This window comes from Lycorma delicatula, chromosome 5 (assembly GCF_047948215.1).
Source record: "Lycorma delicatula isolate Av1 chromosome 5, ASM4794821v1, whole genome shotgun sequence".
Classification (NCBI taxonomy): Eukaryota; Metazoa; Arthropoda; class Insecta; order Hemiptera; family Fulgoridae; genus Lycorma; species Lycorma delicatula.
The window spans coordinates 60,392,039-60,411,035 of record NC_134459.1 but is presented as its reverse complement, the minus strand read 5'-3'; the positions used below and the strand labels follow the sequence as shown (position 1 = coordinate 60,411,035).

Sequence of the window (18,997 nt, the reverse complement as noted above, 5' to 3'; positions counted from 1 at the left end):
GTTTTCCCAACACTATTGAGAATCACAATTAAACATGAAACAAATTTCATTAAAAAATGAATGTGCCCAGTTTTGACAATATAAAACTATAATTTGGTGAAAGGATGAATAATTCTTTCACTGAAGAAGATTGAACAAAATCTCTGAAAATTTATTGTGGACAATTCACATTGAATGTAAAAAAGTTGTGAATCTTTTTAATATATTGTTAACAGGGCTAGATTGTGATAAGACCTGTTGAGGATTTTCATCTGACTTGAAAATCCTATTGTAGGAGGACCACCAAGTGTGATTAAATAAACATCTGTTAGAACTCAAGGGTATAACGTTTAAAATAGCAAAATTATAATTGTAGCAGCTCTCTACATATGTAATAGTAATTAAATATAACATATAATTAACTTAATGTAGTCTTCTTCTTCTTCTTTTGATCCCTAGCTGATGTTTGGATTTTATTGACTTCTAAGCCTGTGTGTGGGTGCCAAGGGTTGTCTGATCTCACTAACAAGACACTTTCACGCATGCCAATCCATGGCCAATGTCCTCGCCTCAGTAAGATTTAGCTTGCAGTTTTTTATATCATCAACTATCTGCTTGTTCCACGTTTTCTTTGAAACTGTATGCAATCTTGAATATCGCCCTTCTTGTGGTTTGGAATGATGAAGCCTTTTTCCAGGTAGCTGGTTTTAGCTTGGGCAATGATGGCAGGGTTTTGGAGCGAATGTTTCTCTTTTTGCATAGTACTGGGTTACTGCAAAGGATTTAATATACTTATATATGTTTTTCTGTAAGAAGAGTTTTTTAATAATTTTAACCTTTCTTTTCGATTTGATTTTTTAGTTTAATTTTACTATCCAGGGTGGGGAGTTTTGCACAACCCATCGGAGTTAGGTAAGTTTTATACTTTCTTTTCCATGCACCAGATGGCTTAAAGGAGCACATGAAGTCACTGAAGCAGAACAACACCTCCAGCCTTGATGGACTGCAGTGACCCCCATTCCTCCAAGACATTTTCTCCTCCATTTTTCAAGTCATGGATGGCTCTTTTCACCTGTTCAATAACTGGTTCGGCATAGACATGTGGAACTCAGGTGGCTCCAGTGATTGTCTTTTTGGCAAGTTGTGATTGTAAAGCCTTTCAAAGAACTGTCTCCAGTGCTCAGTTGTTGATCTTTCAAAACTTCCATCATTTTTAAAGATGCTGTAATTTGTTGACTTGGCCTTTCCACTCAATCTTTGGAGAGTTCAGTACAGTGTGTGATATTCATGAAAATGTGATTTCAAGGCTGCTTTTTGCAAGTCTGTCATCACTTGGTTCCAGTATGTCTTCTGTTCTTGTTTCAGGTGACAGTAAATCTCCTTATTGAGTTGCTGATATTGTTCAAAGTTTACCAGCTTAACTCGTTTCTGTTCATCTACCATGTTGAGACACTGATCAGATATCCACGATTGCACCTGATGTCTGGTGGTTGGGCACACAGCCTTTGCTCAGTGTATGAGACCATCTGAGATTTGTCTTTCTTCAATGTCCCGTAAACATTTCCAATCTAGCCTAACAGATGGTTGTGATTTGCATTTGGCTCATCAGTGGAATTTCATCAGTGCATGCACAAGGTAGTGGTCTGGCCCACAGTCAGGTCCATGAATTGAACAGACGTCCTTAAGTGATAGTGATTTTGCAGTTTGTCAGTTCCTGGACGATGATTTCTTTTTGGCCAACTTGGTGCCCTACTTGTCCTCTTTTGTCCTAATGTCCTCTTTTGTCCTAATGTCCTCTTTTTTGTTGTGACCACCTTGGATTTGAATTGGCCAGTAGCCCATTTCTTACCAGCATCGTGGCTCCAAAATACTGCCGTATCGACTGCCTCAGATGTGGTAGCATGAATCGTATTACTTGAGTTTGTAACTTCCATTGGTTTCGTGCCTGATTTTCCCCAGCATTTCCAGGTTCTGATTTCCTTGGCAGGGTGACCACTTCCTCTTTTTGCAGCCAGACTTAGGATTATCCTTGACGGAGTCTATATTAGTTACACAGAAATAAGTTTGTCATTAAATCAGGATGTAGTCTACAATAGCCAATAATAATTTAAAAAATTATTTTACGTAGATCATTGATGTAAAAAGTTAACCACATATGGGTTATTCATTTCTCCAATGTAAAATATAAATTTTCTCACCAGAGCATCACTTGGGCAACCAAATTATTCTATCAGTGGGGGAAAGTTATCGGAAGTTAAAAGTTTTTTAAAGCGATTGCTACGAAGAGGAAAATTATTATAACAATCTTATAACATAGCTTTTGTAACTATTGCAAGAAAGAGTATTTAAATATGTTCTAATGTATTACTATACATACATGTAATTTTTTTATTTATTTATAAATCATCTCATCCATATTCTAATAATGGTTTTAAACATTAATTTCTTATAATATAATTATTGTGTATTCAATTACTAAGTTTATAACAAACATTCCCATTTTGTTTTAATTTTTAAACAGCCTTGATTAAAAGATTCTCAATATCTGAAAAACCATTAATGGTGATAGAATCTCTGTGGTGGAGTGCTAGCAGCTCAGCCTTTTATTTGGAGAACCCAGGTTCAATCCAGGGCAGGTAAGGCATTTTTCATTCGCTACAAAATTTCCATTTCATATTTTCATTCACAAGCTTCCACCTTATATTGTGAATTGATCATAAAAAACCCAAACTGGACAAGAATAAATATTGTAATACACATATATGTATATATAATATTATATATCAACAATTCATACATAATGTTATAATTTTATTTGGCAACAATTTTTTTCAGATAACATATTTTTTAGCAGTTAATAGGAAAGCGTTTTTCATTTTTTTACAATTTTCACATGGCATAGCTGAGAATAGTTTATTTTTTTTAAATTACCGTATACGCTTAAGTAAATAGAAACGTAATTGGGATATAAAATAAGCCCATTATTAATTTTTTTTGTTATGAAGCGAGTTCATAACATTCAAACTCCTTGACAGGGATATAGTGCTTAGTTAATAATTTATCCACAAGTATAGATAATAACACATTGAAACACATCGTCATTCAAAGATGTCTCTGGCATCGACCTCTGGTAAATTTCTCTCATCTCCGCTAGTATGTTGCATTGTTGAATTGCAAGTTTCATCATAATTTACATTATATTTAAGATAATTTCGTAGATGCTACCCATTTCAACCTCTTATCCTTTGTTTTGTGTACCGTCTGATTCAATACATAGTGATAATAATAATTAATAAATTTCTACTGAAAATGGTGTCCATGCCGATGTGTTTGAGGTTTGGTCGCACGTTCCTTGATAATGTTTCACATTTCAGCAAAATTGTTCAACCAACTGTAAGGTAAACAAAAAATTTCAGATTTTGATAGTGTTTGTAATTTATGTTCTTAAAAGTGACATTTGATATTTTTATTGACTTGATGTTACAATTTTAATTTAGGTTATGTAAGTTCAAAGCAAAGCTCATTCTAGTACGTACAGCAGTGAACTTTGTAATTGTTTTAGATTGTGAGGGTCATCATTTTGATAAAGCTATTTTTAATATTTGAAATAGATCAGACTGATCTCAATTGCATGATTATTTGAAGGTTTTGCATTTATGACTAATCTAGTTTACCTTAGATTTAAAGCAATGCTTACATACCTTAACCTCAACACTTAAAATTCTATTTTTATTTATTATGTTTTCTCATTTGATTCATGTAATTTTACTACCCATAAAAATAAACGAACACGAAATTTGTTTTTATTAATAGTTTGTCTCTTCATAATTTATTCAAATAAGTTTATAAATTTCATGTTGTTTTTACATTTATGAAATGCGTATTTTCTTTTACATTTCTTGGTGGTTTGAGTGTTTGAAGTACTGCTTTGGAATTTTCAGTTTTTTTTTTTAATCTGTAATTCACCACTAAATAATAAATTATTTGCATTCCTGTCGTTCATATTATGCTTTCATCAGTTGGAGTAAGAATTGAATCCCATTTAACATACAACAGTTATGCTGGCATCTGTTATGACAATTAATATGTTCGGAATTTCTTTGGTGAGAATAGGAGTGACAGTCACCATCCTTTGGTAGAAATTTGCATGAAGAAGGCAGGCAACTTCCAAATATTTACTTTATACTTACAATGATGACCAGCCAGTTGGTGAAGTGGTTTAACATACCATCTTGTAGATCATGGTTCAGTTCATTTGCTCTCAACTATTTGGTAGGTGTGTTTTATTCATTTACCTCATTTTCCTCACTAAAGAATACATATATGCCCAAGGCCCTGTAATAAAAAAAATAAAATAAATAAAAAGATGGTCATAATTATTACATTAAATACCCTTTGAGCGTGTTAGTAAACATCAGTTACTTTGTCTGTGACAAAACAATGTGAATGGATCTAGATTAAACTGTTGTGACTAGTTATTCAATACCATGCAGTAGGATTGCACTGAATTCCAAAGTAGAAAATCTATTTTATTTTCATAAAAATTAAATTCTTTGTCAATATCAGACTTATTCAAGAAAATTATTTGGTAATTATTTATAATTAGGGACTCGCCTTCGATTTTAATTAAATTTGGAATATACCTTATTTAGGACCTAAGTTATTCTTACAACTGAAATTATTCATCGGAAATGTCTTTCATTTGAGTTATGTCTCTTGTAAGTTACACAATATAGTCGCCAAAAATTTTGTAATTTGGCATTGTTCAAGTGTAATAATATGCATTATTTTTGGGCAAAATAAGTTGGTGATTTTTAATTAAATTAAGAATGAGATTACATTCACTTAAGACTAAATTAATTAGATTAAGCATAGGTGCAAGTTAGGATATGTTAGGTTAAATTAATTGCAATATACATTTTTTAAGTGAGATGCAATTGAGTTTAGTTAGGTTAAGGTTATGATGCAGAGGTGTGGGTCTATATATATATATATATATATATAGGGTGTGCTAGAGGTGCTGCCTCTGAGTGGTGTCTGTGTACCAAGCTGTCTCCAAAGCTGCGGCAAAAGTACTGGCTGGGCTCCTCCTGATAAACTTGCAATAGAACGCCACAGGAGGTTGCAGGAGTTAGGGCCAATACCACCTGCTGAAAGAAGAGGCAGACTGGAATGCTGATGGACGAACTTATGGATTTGTGGCAGCGATGATAAGGTACAGTGGACGTACAGTTTGGTGTGATCAACCCCATGGCTTGCTTGATTACTGTTTGACTCAATTCCTGGCAGGCCATGGGGGATTCAGATATTGCGTATTTTGATTTCGGTTGGACTACTTTTATTCTTGCTCAGTTTGTGATGAGGAGGAGACTCCTTTACATGAGTTTTTTTTCCTGCCCCAGATTTGAGGATGTGAGAGTGAAATTACTGAGTAATATCTACAGAGAGACTATGTTCATGCCTGAGGAGGTCCAGGCTGTGCTATTAGAATCTGAGAGTAACTGGAAAACAATGTCTGGATTTACAAACAAGGTCATGGAAGAACTAAGTACCTGGGAGGAGTCTTGCTCGAGAAGAAGGTGTCGGGACGATCCAGGGGTGGACAGGCTCTCAGCTGAGTGCCTAGGGGGTTCCCTGTGCAAGTAGAGATCACCTGGGTGCGATGAGGCTGGGATACTTTGCCCGTGTACTCGATGGCGACCTCCAGTAAGTTGTGTGAAAGACTTGTGTGCTTGATGTGTATGATGTGTGTTTGTAAGAGCAGGAGGACCGATTGTAAGACTAAGTCCATAATTATATACAATAGGGTCATTGCATGTCAAATGGTCCAGTTTTGTAAATCGTCCCCAGTTGACAGTCTTCAAACATCAAATTTTTGTTGTAGGTTCCCCCATGGTCTGAAATGTCATTTTACCAAATTGCAGCTTTTTATCTGCTATGACTAATTTTTTGTGGCCTCTTGAAAAAAGGAGTACTTGTAGTTTGTGGACACAAAAAATTGTTATCTTTGACTAACAATTTTAACGGCAATAATAAAGATACAGATTCAAATTTTGGCACTGTTGGGGTTAACCTTTTATGCTATATCCAAATATGTTAGTCACAAGTTTCTTTTAACACCTTGTTTTGAGATATAGTAGCTGAAATTCAGCTGAAAATTTGTCGCAACATTTTGGAAGTCAGAGTTTGAGCTTATGTATTTCCGTAATTCTTTAATTGGAATGAGACTTCGTAATTTGAAAAAAGGAAAAATTATGTGTAGGATTCTGCAGTTTCAGTGCAGTTGGAATCTTTATGTTATGAGAAATCCATCACAAATTAGGTCAACATTTTTTATCATGTTTTTGCCCCAACTTCAAAGGCCATATCTCAGGTATACCTTCTCAGATTTTGTTAGTTTTATAATACGTGGAAAGGGCAGCTTTTAAACAACATAATGCATGCATATTGTTTTTTGACCCACATATTATAGTATGTAGAAAGCTTTTAAAAGATAATTAATATTTTGCAGATTTTTAATTTGTGGATATTTCTAGCTAATTAAAACAGCTGAAGGTGGAAAAAACATTCACTGCTTCAGAATATTATTAGATTTTTTAAAGAATGTTCTAAAATTTACACAATATCATTAAAAAAATTTGCAGTGTTCCAGGAACTTTCTAGGTTGATCTGGAAAAAATCCATTTTCTAAAATGTTCCATTAATTTCTAATGTTCTTGAAAACTCCATTCTACAGAACATTATAGAACGTTCTGGAAAATTCCATTCAAAAAAGAAATCTAGAAATTTCATCTCTTCTGGAATATGATTCAGAAACTTATTCGCCCACATTGAAAATCAAAAGTTTTCTAGACCCCCAAAATTTTTAAACTTACCATCTGTTAAAAATAATTTCAATTTATGTTTTTAGATGCGCTCTTAAAAACAGCAATTGTAATTATTGTTTTTAAACTTGGCATCTATTTCTGAATTGAAACTTATATTTTAAATGAGAGCAATTAAAATGCATATTTAATCATATGTGGAGTATTTTTATTAAAATATTTTTGAGAAAAATTACAAGTATATCTATATAGTTGTATAACAACAATTTTGGTAGCACATTCAATATAACAATACAATAATTAAAGCAAAGCTTTCTGTAGAAAAATTATACTTACATTTATGTAAAGGATGAATCTGATGTACTTTAACAAGTTTGTTAATATCAAGCTCGAATTTACTTAAACAGCCGTAAGTTACCACATTCAGTAACGTGCAGCCGATTTCTCTTTTTGGTTAGCAACATTGCTACAGCACTAAATCCATGTTCAGACAAATACGACAATGGAAATGCTATCAGAAATCATTGAACAGTCAACCATAATCCAGGGAGCAGTTGTGGGATTGGCTTTTGCAGCCAAAATTCTTGGTAGCCATTCTTGAATTTTTTTTTTTTAGTTTGTTGTCAGTTTTATAAGTTTTTCTTCTAACTGGGATGATTCTGCTGTGTTAAAATTTGAAAAAGAATTCAACACTCAGTCTGGTATGTTCATATTTAAAATGTCCTCCTGGAATCGTTCTTTAAAATCACCTTGGAGGTTCTCCAAGTATCCTGTCAAAAAGTAGAGTATTCAATTTTAATTGTTTTATTTATTTGTCTAAGCCTCTTGGTTGCAAAGTTAAAGTAGTTTGATTACAATCATTTTTTATCATATAATATAGTTGTCTCTTAAATTTTTTGTACTAGTGTAGTAGTTATTTAATTTTAGTTTGAAATATCAGGAAGACATAATTTTTACCTCTTTTTTTTTTAATCCGCTATCACCTTCCTTGATTGTCTGAATGTCACCAATTTTCTGTGGGCCTTCTACCGCCCCCTTGAAGGCCTCTAGCACTCAAAAGACAGTGTTATTACTCACTTTAAGAATGAATATTATAGAACATTCTAGAATGCTCTTTATTTTGAAGAAAGGGTGTATACAAGCATCAACTTTTTGTGAATTAGCATAGCTTTTAGTGAATAACTTCTATAATCAGACATTTATTGTTATCTCAATAACACCAATATCACAGACTGTGTTTTGAATTGTTTTAAAATAATGAAGTTCTTGGCCTCTACCATTTTGGTATGCCTTATGGCTATGAATAGCACAAGTCTTAAGCACAACGTTTAATTATGGAAAAGCTTTTTGTTTATGAAAGAACTATCAGCAATGGATAAAGAACTTCTACAGCTGTGATCTGGAATTAGCTTTAATGAAGATGCTGACATGTTCCTATCATAAAGTTGTTTTGCTGATGAAGTTTGTATTCCTACAGAACGACTGCTGTAATCCATTTAGAAAGAGTTGCACAAAGCCAGAAAGGGATTGTGGCCTATTCATATTGTTTCTGCTGACCGATTAAAAGCTTTAACCAATTATGACTTCAAGCCAAGTCAAAAGTTATGCCCACTATGTAGGCAAGAATTGCTGAAGAGAGAATCAGCCAAAGGATGATCATCCAGAATCAGAATCTAGTGATGTGGAAATATTAGAGGCTTCTGGAAGAATGGATGCCTCACTGTCACCACTTGGAATCTCTCCTTTGAAGCTTAAATATGTCAGCAAATGGGATTCAAAAGGCTACTTGAAGCAGAAAAGAACACAAGGTGCTATTGCTACTACAGCAATAGCTGCTGCTGGATTGAGTGTTACTGATGTAATGCAAACATTAAAGAGTAGGCAGTGTCAAGGATGTAAAGATGGCTATCCAGCTCAAAGCCAAACTTTTGATCTCAGCTCACCCACAACAAGTTCAAATTTTGACATTTGCACCCAGTAGCTGGAGTATTGAGAGAACAGCTGATGAATTGAGCTTTCCTTAAAGCAATAAAATCCATTATCCTGATGGATTTTGCTGAGAACTATTTTTTGCTGTGCAAGATGCTGTACAGGGATTCCATTGGGAAAACAGCCAAGCTACACTGCATCCATTCATGGTTTATTACAATAAAAACGCGCTTCAGAATCTTAGCATTTGCATGGTCAGTGATTGTCTGCGCTGTGATATCATTGCTGTTCATATATTTTTGAATGAAATCGATCAAATACTTGAAGACAGTGACTGAAATAAAGCATATAAACTACTTCAGTGATGTTCAGCTGCTCAATACAAGAATTTCCAGAATTTTATCAGTTTGTGCCACCATGAAGAAGACTTTGGGATAACAGCTGATTGGAATTTCTTTGGTACTAGTCATGGAAAATCACCTTGTGATGGAATTGGAGGTACTACAAAACGATTAGCAGCATGTGCCAGTCTTCAGCGGCATTTAGAAAACCAGGTATTGACACCAAGAGACTTATTTTAATTTTGTAAAGAAAATATACCAGGAATCAGGTTCTTTTTTATTCCAAGAGAAAAAGTTGAGAGAATCCAACCTGAACAGGAAAGCCAGTTTAGTAGTGGTCACACAATTGCTGGAACAAGAGAGAACCACCAGTTTAAGCCAATTAGCAAAGCTAAAATCCAAGTCAGTGATACTAGTATTTGAAGCTGATGTTTATGAAACTGATAAACCTACTCCAGGCATATCACTTATCAGCTTGCAACCTGGCCAGTATGTGGCTTGCATGTATGACAATACTTGGTGGATTGGAAATATATGTGATATATCTTTTGAAGAACGTGATGTTCTCATTAGTTGTATGCACCCCATAGTGCAGCTTGTTCTTATCATTCCCCCACTTGGTCATTGGAAGGACACTTGCTGGATTCCAGAACAGCACATTTTTCCTAGTCTTGAAGCACCATCAACGATATCATCAGGACAACTATATATATATATATATCTAGAATACATCCAGTTTATGATGGAGAAACAATTTAAGCTGATTTAGAATTAAAAGTATTGTGCTAAAAAGTTTCTGATTGCTTTAGATATTTTTATTTTATTTTGAAGCTACTGTGTTTTATAATATTTTACTTCTTCATTGCACTGTAAAAAAAAGTAAAAGTTATTACTATTACGACCATATTTCATTTTGTTTATGATTTTAGTATTTTTTTGAATTTGTAATAAATATTTTTAAAAATTGTACTTGCTGTAACAGATATAATTAGTTGAAACCCTCTGCATTCAAGAGGGTGGGGGGCCAGGTACAGCTAATGCAGTTAACAATTTTGTATTAACAGGCAGCAAAACAGATAATATTACTTTCTGCTAGAGTGTTCATTTAATCCTTAAACGTTACAGAAAACTTGCTCCCTATGTGAAAGATGCATTATATTTCAACTGTTTTTTCTGACTTATAAACTATGGATCAAAAAACAAACTGCATGTATTTTGTAGTTTAAAAGTTGCTCTTTTTAACTATTATAAAACTAATAAAATCGAGCTAAAAAATGTTTAATCAAATTTGATGATGAATATCTCCTGACATAACCTCCAGTTGCTTTGAAACTTTAGGATGTTAACACATTTATGCCCTTTTTCAGATTAAAAAGGCTCGTTAAAATTAAAGTGCTAGATAAAGAAATATAAACTCAAATTTTGACTTACAGAATGTCACAACAAACTTTTAGCTAAATTTCAGCTGCTATATCTCAAAACCAGGTGTTAAAAGAAAAATGTGAATAACACATTTGAATTCAGCATAACATTTTAATCAAAAGTATTACAACTTCAAAATTATAAGTCAGAGTTAGAATTTTTTTGCATGTATGCGTGAACTACCAGTAAGTATCCTTTTTTTCAAGAGATCACACAAAATCAGTAGTATCAGATACAAAACTACAATTTGGTAAACTGACATTTAAGACTGCAGGAAATGTCCAAGCAAAATTTGATGAAGTTTGGAGATGGTCGATTGGGGACCCTTGGTCCACTTGACATGGAATGACCCAATAATCAGTTATTTAGCTCAAAAATAATGTATATTACACTTGAAGTTAATTACAAAATTTTTGGTGACTGCTTTGTCATTTATGAGGGACGTAACTCTGGTAAAAGGTGTTTCTAATGAATAATTTAAGTTGTAATAAACAACTTAGATCCTAAATAAGGTATATTCCAAATTTCATCAAAATTTAGTTGAGTCCCTAATTGTATTTAATTACCAATTAATTTTATCAACTTCAACAAAAAACCTAATTTCATTTTTATTTCATCATCCCTTCTCTTAAAGACATAGCTGCTAAGGTCATTAACCACTACAGAACGCTATTGACATGGAATTACTTATCTAGAGGTCAGCTGCACTCAGCATTAACTTCAATATTCACAAGAATGTTTTAATTAAACTGAAGGCATTTGATGTACACAGGCTTATTAAATCCATTTCAAAAAAAAGACGTAAGTTCCCAATTTAATTTATTTTTATATATATTTTTTTAATATATTCAAGCCTTTTACCAAATTCATTAATTTTGCTTTTTTAGAACTTCCTCAGGTTCTGTAGATAAGTAAGTTTCTTTCAGATAACTTAAATGGATGCTGTTAGGTTTTGTTTTTTTAAACAAGATATTATAAGCAATTGAAAATATTTTTGTCATTTATTGACTAATATTGGATTATTACTTGGCATTTATAGACCTGGAAAAGGCATTCGATAACGTAGACTGGAATAAAATTTTCAGCATTTTAAAGAAATTAGGGTTCAAATACAGAGATAGAACGATTGCTAATATTTACAGGAACCAAACAGCAACAGTAATAATTGAAGAACATAAGAAAGAAGCCGTAATAAGAAAGGGAGTCCAACAAGGATGTTCCCTATCCCCGTTACTTTTTAATCTTTACATAGAACTAGCTGTTAACGATGTTAAAGAACAATTTAGATTCGGAGTAACAGTACAAGGTGAAAAGACGCTAGCTACGATTTGCTGATGATATAGAAATTCTAGCTGAGAGTAAAAAGGATTCAGAAGGAACAGTGAACGGCATGGATATCCTAAACAAGAACTGCCGCATGAAAATAAACAAAACGAAAGTAATGAAATGTAGTAAATAACGAAGATGAACCACTGAATGTAATAGGAAAAGATTATGAAGGTAGAAGAATTTTGTTATTTGGGAAGTAGAATTACTAAAGATGAATAAAGCAGGAGCGATATAAAATGGCGAATAACACAGGCGAAATGAGCCTTCAGTCAGAAATATAATTTGTTTACATCAAAAATTAATTTAAATGTCAGGAAAAGATTTTTGAAAGTATATGTTTGGAGTGTAGCTTTATATGGAAGTGAAACTTGGACCATCAGAGTACTTGAGAAAAAAATATTAAAAGCTTTTTAAATGTTATGCTGTAGGAGAATGTTAAAAATAAGATGGGTGGATAAAGTGACAAATGAAGAGGTGTTGCAGCAAATAGATGAAGAAAGAAGCATTTGGAAAAATAGTTAAAAGAAGAGACACACTTATAGGCCACATATTAAGTCATCCTGGAATAGTCACTTCATTATTGGAGGGACAGGAAGAAGGAAAAAATTGTGTATGCAGGCAATGTTTGGAATTTGTAAAACAAATAGATAAGGATGTGGTGGGGGGGTATACCGAAATGAAATGACGCACTGGATAGGAAATGTTAGAGAGCTGCATCAAACCAGTCAAATAACTGAAGACAAAAAAAATTGTATTATTATAGTATAATAATATACAACCTTTGTTATAATCTTATGTTCAAAGTATTTTCGTCTAACACTTCATGAAATTGGTTAACATTTTGTTTATGTAATTGTACTCTTAATTTAAACAATAAGAAGTATAGAAATAATACATATTTCAGCATTATATCATTAGTAATGAAGGAATCACATTCATTAGTATTCTTTTTGTTAATTTGCTTTTTTTTTCATCAAGATGCAGGTTTCTTTCTTGTATTTCTTGGAAATTATTTTTTTCCACATGGAATGTTTTTTGTTTACATACTATTTTTAAAATAAACATTAAATTTAAAAATAATTATAAGGAATAACACTTGATTATATATTTAATTTATGAAGTAAATGCTAAAGGTTAGTTAGTTTGTAATTATTTTTAATTAGGCATTAACATCAAAAAGTCAAAATTTAAAGACTTTAGAAAGCCTAACGGTAAACTTTTAAGAGTTGAAAAAATGTTATTTCTTGACTTTTAGTATTATACAAATTTTATGGAAAAAAAAAAGCAAATTTGTGAAAATTTTTTTAAGTAGCTAAAGTAGCTTAAGCCTACTACATTAACCTGTTCTTGAGATGAATAGTGACAGTTTTATAGACAGTGAATGGTATAAGAAACTAATGAACAATTTTCACTCATTTTTTTGAGTGTGGCATACTGATCCTGTGATGAATTTGACAACACAATGCAGCAAATCATCCATAATGTCAGGTGGGGAACCAATTCAACATTATGGATTTTCTCTTTCCAGCATTAAAGTTTTGACACCATTGCCATACATTTGATTCATCCATTACACTTACAAGAGGTAAAGTTTTTGATTTTCAGGTGAATATTGTATAATATGTATAGTTAATTAATTATTACGGTTTTTATTTCAGAGTAAATAATTCTGTATGTTATAAACATTGGAGCACAAAAAATGAAAATATAACAAGGTTTTTTTGGAAATCTATGAGTTCTGCAGCTACAGAAGAAAAAGATAAAACTGAACAGCCTGGAGAAAAAGCAAATTCTGATGCTGAAAAAAATGCAAAAGAACAAATTGAACATTTAACTCTTGAGGTTGAAAATCTGACAAAACAAACACAAGAATTAACTGTAAGATATTGTAAATTATTTTTTCATATATTATTTATAAAATGCTGAATACTTTTAATTCTGTATACTTGCATCGTGCAAATTTGAGAAGTTCCGTTGGTTGAAATCCTGTTTATCACTTGTTTTAGTATTAAATTTTACCATTAATATAAACTTAATAATAGTAATATAACTTAATAAAAGTAGGTAATATAAACTTGTGAAAAAAGTTACATGATTATTGAAATAAGTAGTTTTTAAAATGTTTTAATATATAAAAATTTCTTGAAAATAATTATTGTTTTTGGAAATCAAGAATGAAAGATATAAAAAAGATAAGTTGAAAATTAACAAAAAAAAATACAGTGATTAAAATAAAATATTTACCTAGTTATAATTATGTTGTGTGGTTGACCCTCTAACATTTTAGTACACATATATGGTTATTGTATATTTTATTACATTTGCAATTCTGTGTATTAGAAACTATTAAGAGGATTCGCTTACTTGATCTGTTCTTCATTGTTATTGGTCAGAAAATCCAGGCAGGCCAAACACTTTCTACTAGGTTGCATGGAGATCCCGTCAGCATGGGAACAAAGAAAAGTAATGATTGGTGAGAAGGGGGTGTTCCTCTAAGAAGATACCATGGCACAATGACATCTCATTCAAAAGATTCTTAAAATTCCATTAATACCTCTTTATTATGAACCATATTTCCCAGCCATCTCATGAATAACTTTTTATTTATATTATTGTTGTATTGCCCTAAGATTTCGATATTATCAGTGTAATTATAAAAGTAATAAACTACTATTTTGATATCAAAAATTGATTTTGTCTACCTGAGAGTAGTTAGAGTATAACTATCCTATGGGATAGAAATCTCTTGCCTTGTATCTGTGTCATGTTTTTGCCACCAATTTAGTAGTAGATAGTTAAATTTTTAATCATGAAATATATTTATAATTTATTTTAAATAAAGTGTGATGTATGTTTCAGTTTTGTTTTGAATGATTTTGCAAACCATTCTCAAAAACTTTCTGGTCTTTAGTATATCTTTTGATGTATTGATATTTTGTGGGTAGATGGGGTCTGAATAAAGTAATGAGACTGCTTGCACAATGCATGATATGGGGACACTGTTGGCTTACCCTTGGTGTAACATATAGTTATCTTTCAGATCTGCATTATTAGTTTTGATACTCTAAGATGAAGATTCTTTTTGTTGTCATTAATAAGTTTTGTTTTGTGTAATGGAAATACAGACCATAATTTCGAGTGATAATAAAAAGCTAATACTAATCAACTAGTGACTAGTAAACTTCAGTGATTTCAGCTGAGACTTTTAGTGCTGCTAAAAAGAGTGAGAGCAGTGGATCCTCCCATGAGAACTATTTTGAAAGAGATAAAGTTGATTTTTAGTTAAGAATAAGTGTAGAATTTTATTAAAAAACCAGTCTCATTTCTTTACAAACCTTGTATGTGAAAAAAAGGTTGTATGATTATCAAAATAAGTAGTCTTTAAAATGTTTTAATATATATAAGTTTTCTGAAAATAATTATTGTTTTTGGGAACCTAATCAGAAATTTAAAAAAGTAGAGCCCTAAAAATTAAAAAAACAAACAAGGATTAAGATAAAATATTCACCTTAAGTTATAATTTTGTTTTGTGCAGTTGGCCCTGTAGCATTTTAGTATACATAGCCTTAATATGTACTATGTTATACATTTAATACAGTATTATTTGATGGAATCTATTCTATAAATCAGTTGTAAGTTTAAACTTTGGTTTAAAGTATGACCACTTCTGTGTTTGGCAACACAGTATGTCTGTGTTGTCACATTGTCTTCCCTTCAGAAATCTGTATTTTAATAAGGTTGAAAAACCTTCATCTTCCTTATACCTTATAAGTTGTAATACTTCTGTTAACATGTTGACATATATTTTATGTAAGCATTTCCTAACATCTGTACATTAATTAACCTTTGTATTTAAAAACAAATATTTTCATTCATTTGAGTTTCTGTGAGTCTCAAAATTAGTTTTTCAGTGAATCTCAGAATCAGTAATTGCTTTGTTATAACTCATTGTTTAAGCTATTGGTTTATGTTATTTTTACTTTAAATTCTTATTTATTTTATACAAAATGCCATTTTTATTTATAAACTCAAAGGTAGGCTTGTTATGTAAAACTTGGTTATTTAATTAAAGCAAGATTGCCGTGTAAGAATGAGTTTTGTTTCATGAAAGGAGAACTTAGATTAACAATTCATATTTCTCAAGTGAAGAAACAGTGGTTGCAAGTAATTTTTTTCTTAATCCCTAAAAAGAAACAATAGAAAAAGTGCAGTTACAAACCTTGGGATGATTTGGCTACTATTAATTATAGTTTGTACTAATAATAGTGTATTCTATCCTAGTATTTATTCATTAACCAGTCTTTACTGAACAAAACTGAAAAGCCCTTGATAATTGCAAAATTTATTTTTTTATTAAAAATTTTTAATTTTAGGGTGTTAATGATATCCACTGGTAATCATTAATTATTGCCACTATATAGATATTTGATTTGATAATGTGAAAAGTTATAAAATATTTAAGAAATGTTAACTGTAACTTTGAAGTTCAATGAAAGAAGAGTTATTTAATTCATAATATGTTCAACAATCAGACAGCTGTGATAATCACATTGGCAAGCTCATCTTTGGAAAAAGCCACCGGGTTGGTCTAGTGATGAAACACGTCTTCCCAAATCAGCTGATTTGGAAGTTGAGAGTTCCAGCATTCAATTCCTAGTAAAGTCAGTTAGTTTTACATGGGTTTGAATACTAGTCGTGGATACCGGTGTTCTTTAGTGGTTGGGTTTCAATTAACCACACATCTCAGGAATGGTTGAACTGAGACTGTACAAGACTACACTTCATTTACACTAATACGTATCATCCTCATTCATCCTCTGAAGTATTATCTGAAGGAAATTACCAGAGGCTAAACAGGAAAAAGAAAAAAAGCTCATCTTTGGAAAGTAGTAAGACAAAAATGTAGTATATTCTCATTGCTTTTCAACTTCTAGACAGATGAGGAAGCAAAATTTTGAAAATTTAACACTCCAAAGCAAAAAGATGAATAGATAATATTTACTGATGATATTGTTCTTTATCTTGAACCTTAAAGTTAATTAGAAGTGCTTAAAAACATTTATTTATTGATAAGAGACATTTTATTTAAAAATAAATAATAGTAAAAAAAAGTGGTTTTAATGTTACAGAAAGGAAGATACAGTGAATAAAATATTAAAACAAAAGAAAATTATATACTATAATTTCAACAAAAAAAAAAAATTTTATTTAGACAGTAAAATTGTTTAGAATGGACAATTTGAGAAAAATATTAAAAAGGTTAGCTTTAGGAAAAAGAGACTGTGCAGAGAAGAAATTTTAGTGTAACAATTAGGGATTAGAAATATTGGCAATGATACTTGAGGTAGTAGGGAAGCCAGAAAGGTTTCCTCTAAAATAAAAACTTAGAGAATAAAGACTTCTTAAATATATGTTGAAAAATGCTGAAAATTGTTTAAGTTTATAAAGTTCATAATGAACAGGATTTAAGACATATTGGAGAAAAAGTAAATTTTGGCTGTTTACTAAAAGAAGAAGAAGTAACTTATACTCGTATATTAACATACTCAGAATAGTTACTTTAGCAACTGTAGGAAATTTAGAAGAAAAAAATTGTTGGGACAGACAATGGTTAGAATATGAGAAGAAAATAATGAGGTATTCAGGAGATAATAAATATGCTAAAAATTATAAGATTAATATTAAATTGACAGTAGGGAATAGGGATTGAAGAAGAGAATTATATTAGATGAGTCAGGTATCCAAGAGGTAACCATTTATCTAATAACATTCAACTTTTTTTTCTTCCTTGGTTCTTCAATGTTTTAAGAAAAAAAATTGAATATTGATGATGAAACCAGACACCAAACCACTGGTTCACTAGGTCTGAACATATATCACCTGGTTGAACAGAACATACCTTTCTTTTTTCTGTTTAGCCTCTGGAACCACCGTAAGGTATTACTTCAGAGGATGAATGAGTATGATATGTATGAATATAAATGAGTATAGTCTTATAGTGTGGACTGTGGTGTGAACAGAACATACCTAGTACTATTTAACTTAATGTAACACAAACAGCTAAAGATTCTCTTGTTGATCTTTACATCATACCATTTATTTTTAATTTAAGTTTAGTGTGGATTCATATTGATCTTTTATACTCGTATTTATAAATGTTGTAGGACAAATACAAAAGGGCTTTGGCAGATGGGGAGAACATGAGATTAAGGTTAATGAAACAAATTGAAGATGCTAAATTGTTTGGTATTCAAGGATTTTGTAAGGATCTTTTAGAGGTAAATTGAAATTTATTTTAATTCCTTTGAACTTTATAAAGGTAAATTATAATAACTTCCCCGAAGGGGAGTCTTACTGTTAAAGACTTGAGGATTGGTATCCCCACAGCTCTAGCCTCTGCAGCCTTACTTCCCATTACACACAGAGTTGCAGAACACTACACTATACACATACACTACCCAATTTATTTTATTTTGCCTTCTTGGCTTGTTTTAGTAAATTTTTATTGTATGATTAATATTACATTTACACCTTGTATAGCTTATTATTTCGGAGTTATATTGCACTTTTTAATAATAATTACCGGGCGATGATAAAGTGTTTTTCGCCCACAATCAACCAAAAAAAAAAAGAAAAACTACCCAATTTACAACATATACCCTTACACAACTACACAACAACATTCTACACTATTTCTTCTTACACTTACACTCGCTGGTATTGTGACACGTAACTAAACGCAACCGTAACCCAAGATGGAAAGTAGGAAACTAACCTGATGATAAGTGGATGGCTCTACATAGTGAGTCTTGAATGATGTCCTCTGGGCAGCTGGGTGAACCCATTTGTATTTAGTTCTAGCTTCAGTACACATATGTTCTGCTGGAGTGGTATACTATATCACTGGTACTCGTGGGACCAAAATTATTAGTCCACAAAAAGATCTCATGATGTTTGGTGGTCTATCTGAATAAAATCACTAAAAATAGTGTGGTGAAAAGGCCTTGCTTGGTGTTATCTAATGAGGATAACAGTTCCAAACATAATGTTAATTTAAATGGTGACAAATCAAGACTGCAATAAAAGAACATCAGATTTATAGTTCTATGAAATAATCAGGAAGGTGGCCGATTATTTCAGGTTGATTATATCAGGAATATGGCTCCCTTCATA

General features: G+C 31.7%; 1 protein-coding gene across 2 annotated transcripts in view; it reads left to right on the top strand.

Annotated features, from left to right (window-relative positions):
* The first annotated feature begins 3,080 nt into the window (after nucleotides 1-3,080).
* The window catches only part of Roe1 (grpE protein homolog, mitochondrial Roe1), a 31,085-nt gene continuing 15,168 nt past the window's right edge, over nucleotides 3,081-18,997 (top strand). Inside the window, exons 1-3 of one of the 2 annotated variants that reach the window (XM_075366241.1) lie at nucleotides 3,081-3,377; nucleotides 13,483-13,702; nucleotides 17,989-18,102. In XM_075366241.1, the coding sequence (XP_075222356.1) occupies nucleotides 3,289-3,377; nucleotides 13,483-13,702; nucleotides 17,989-18,102 (423 nt within the window). In that variant the 5' untranslated portion in view covers nucleotides 3,081-3,288. Of the gene's footprint in view, nucleotides 3,378-11,172; nucleotides 11,297-13,482; nucleotides 13,703-17,988; nucleotides 18,103-18,997 lie in introns of those variants that run through there. The other variant, XM_075366242.1, reaches the window with a different exon arrangement.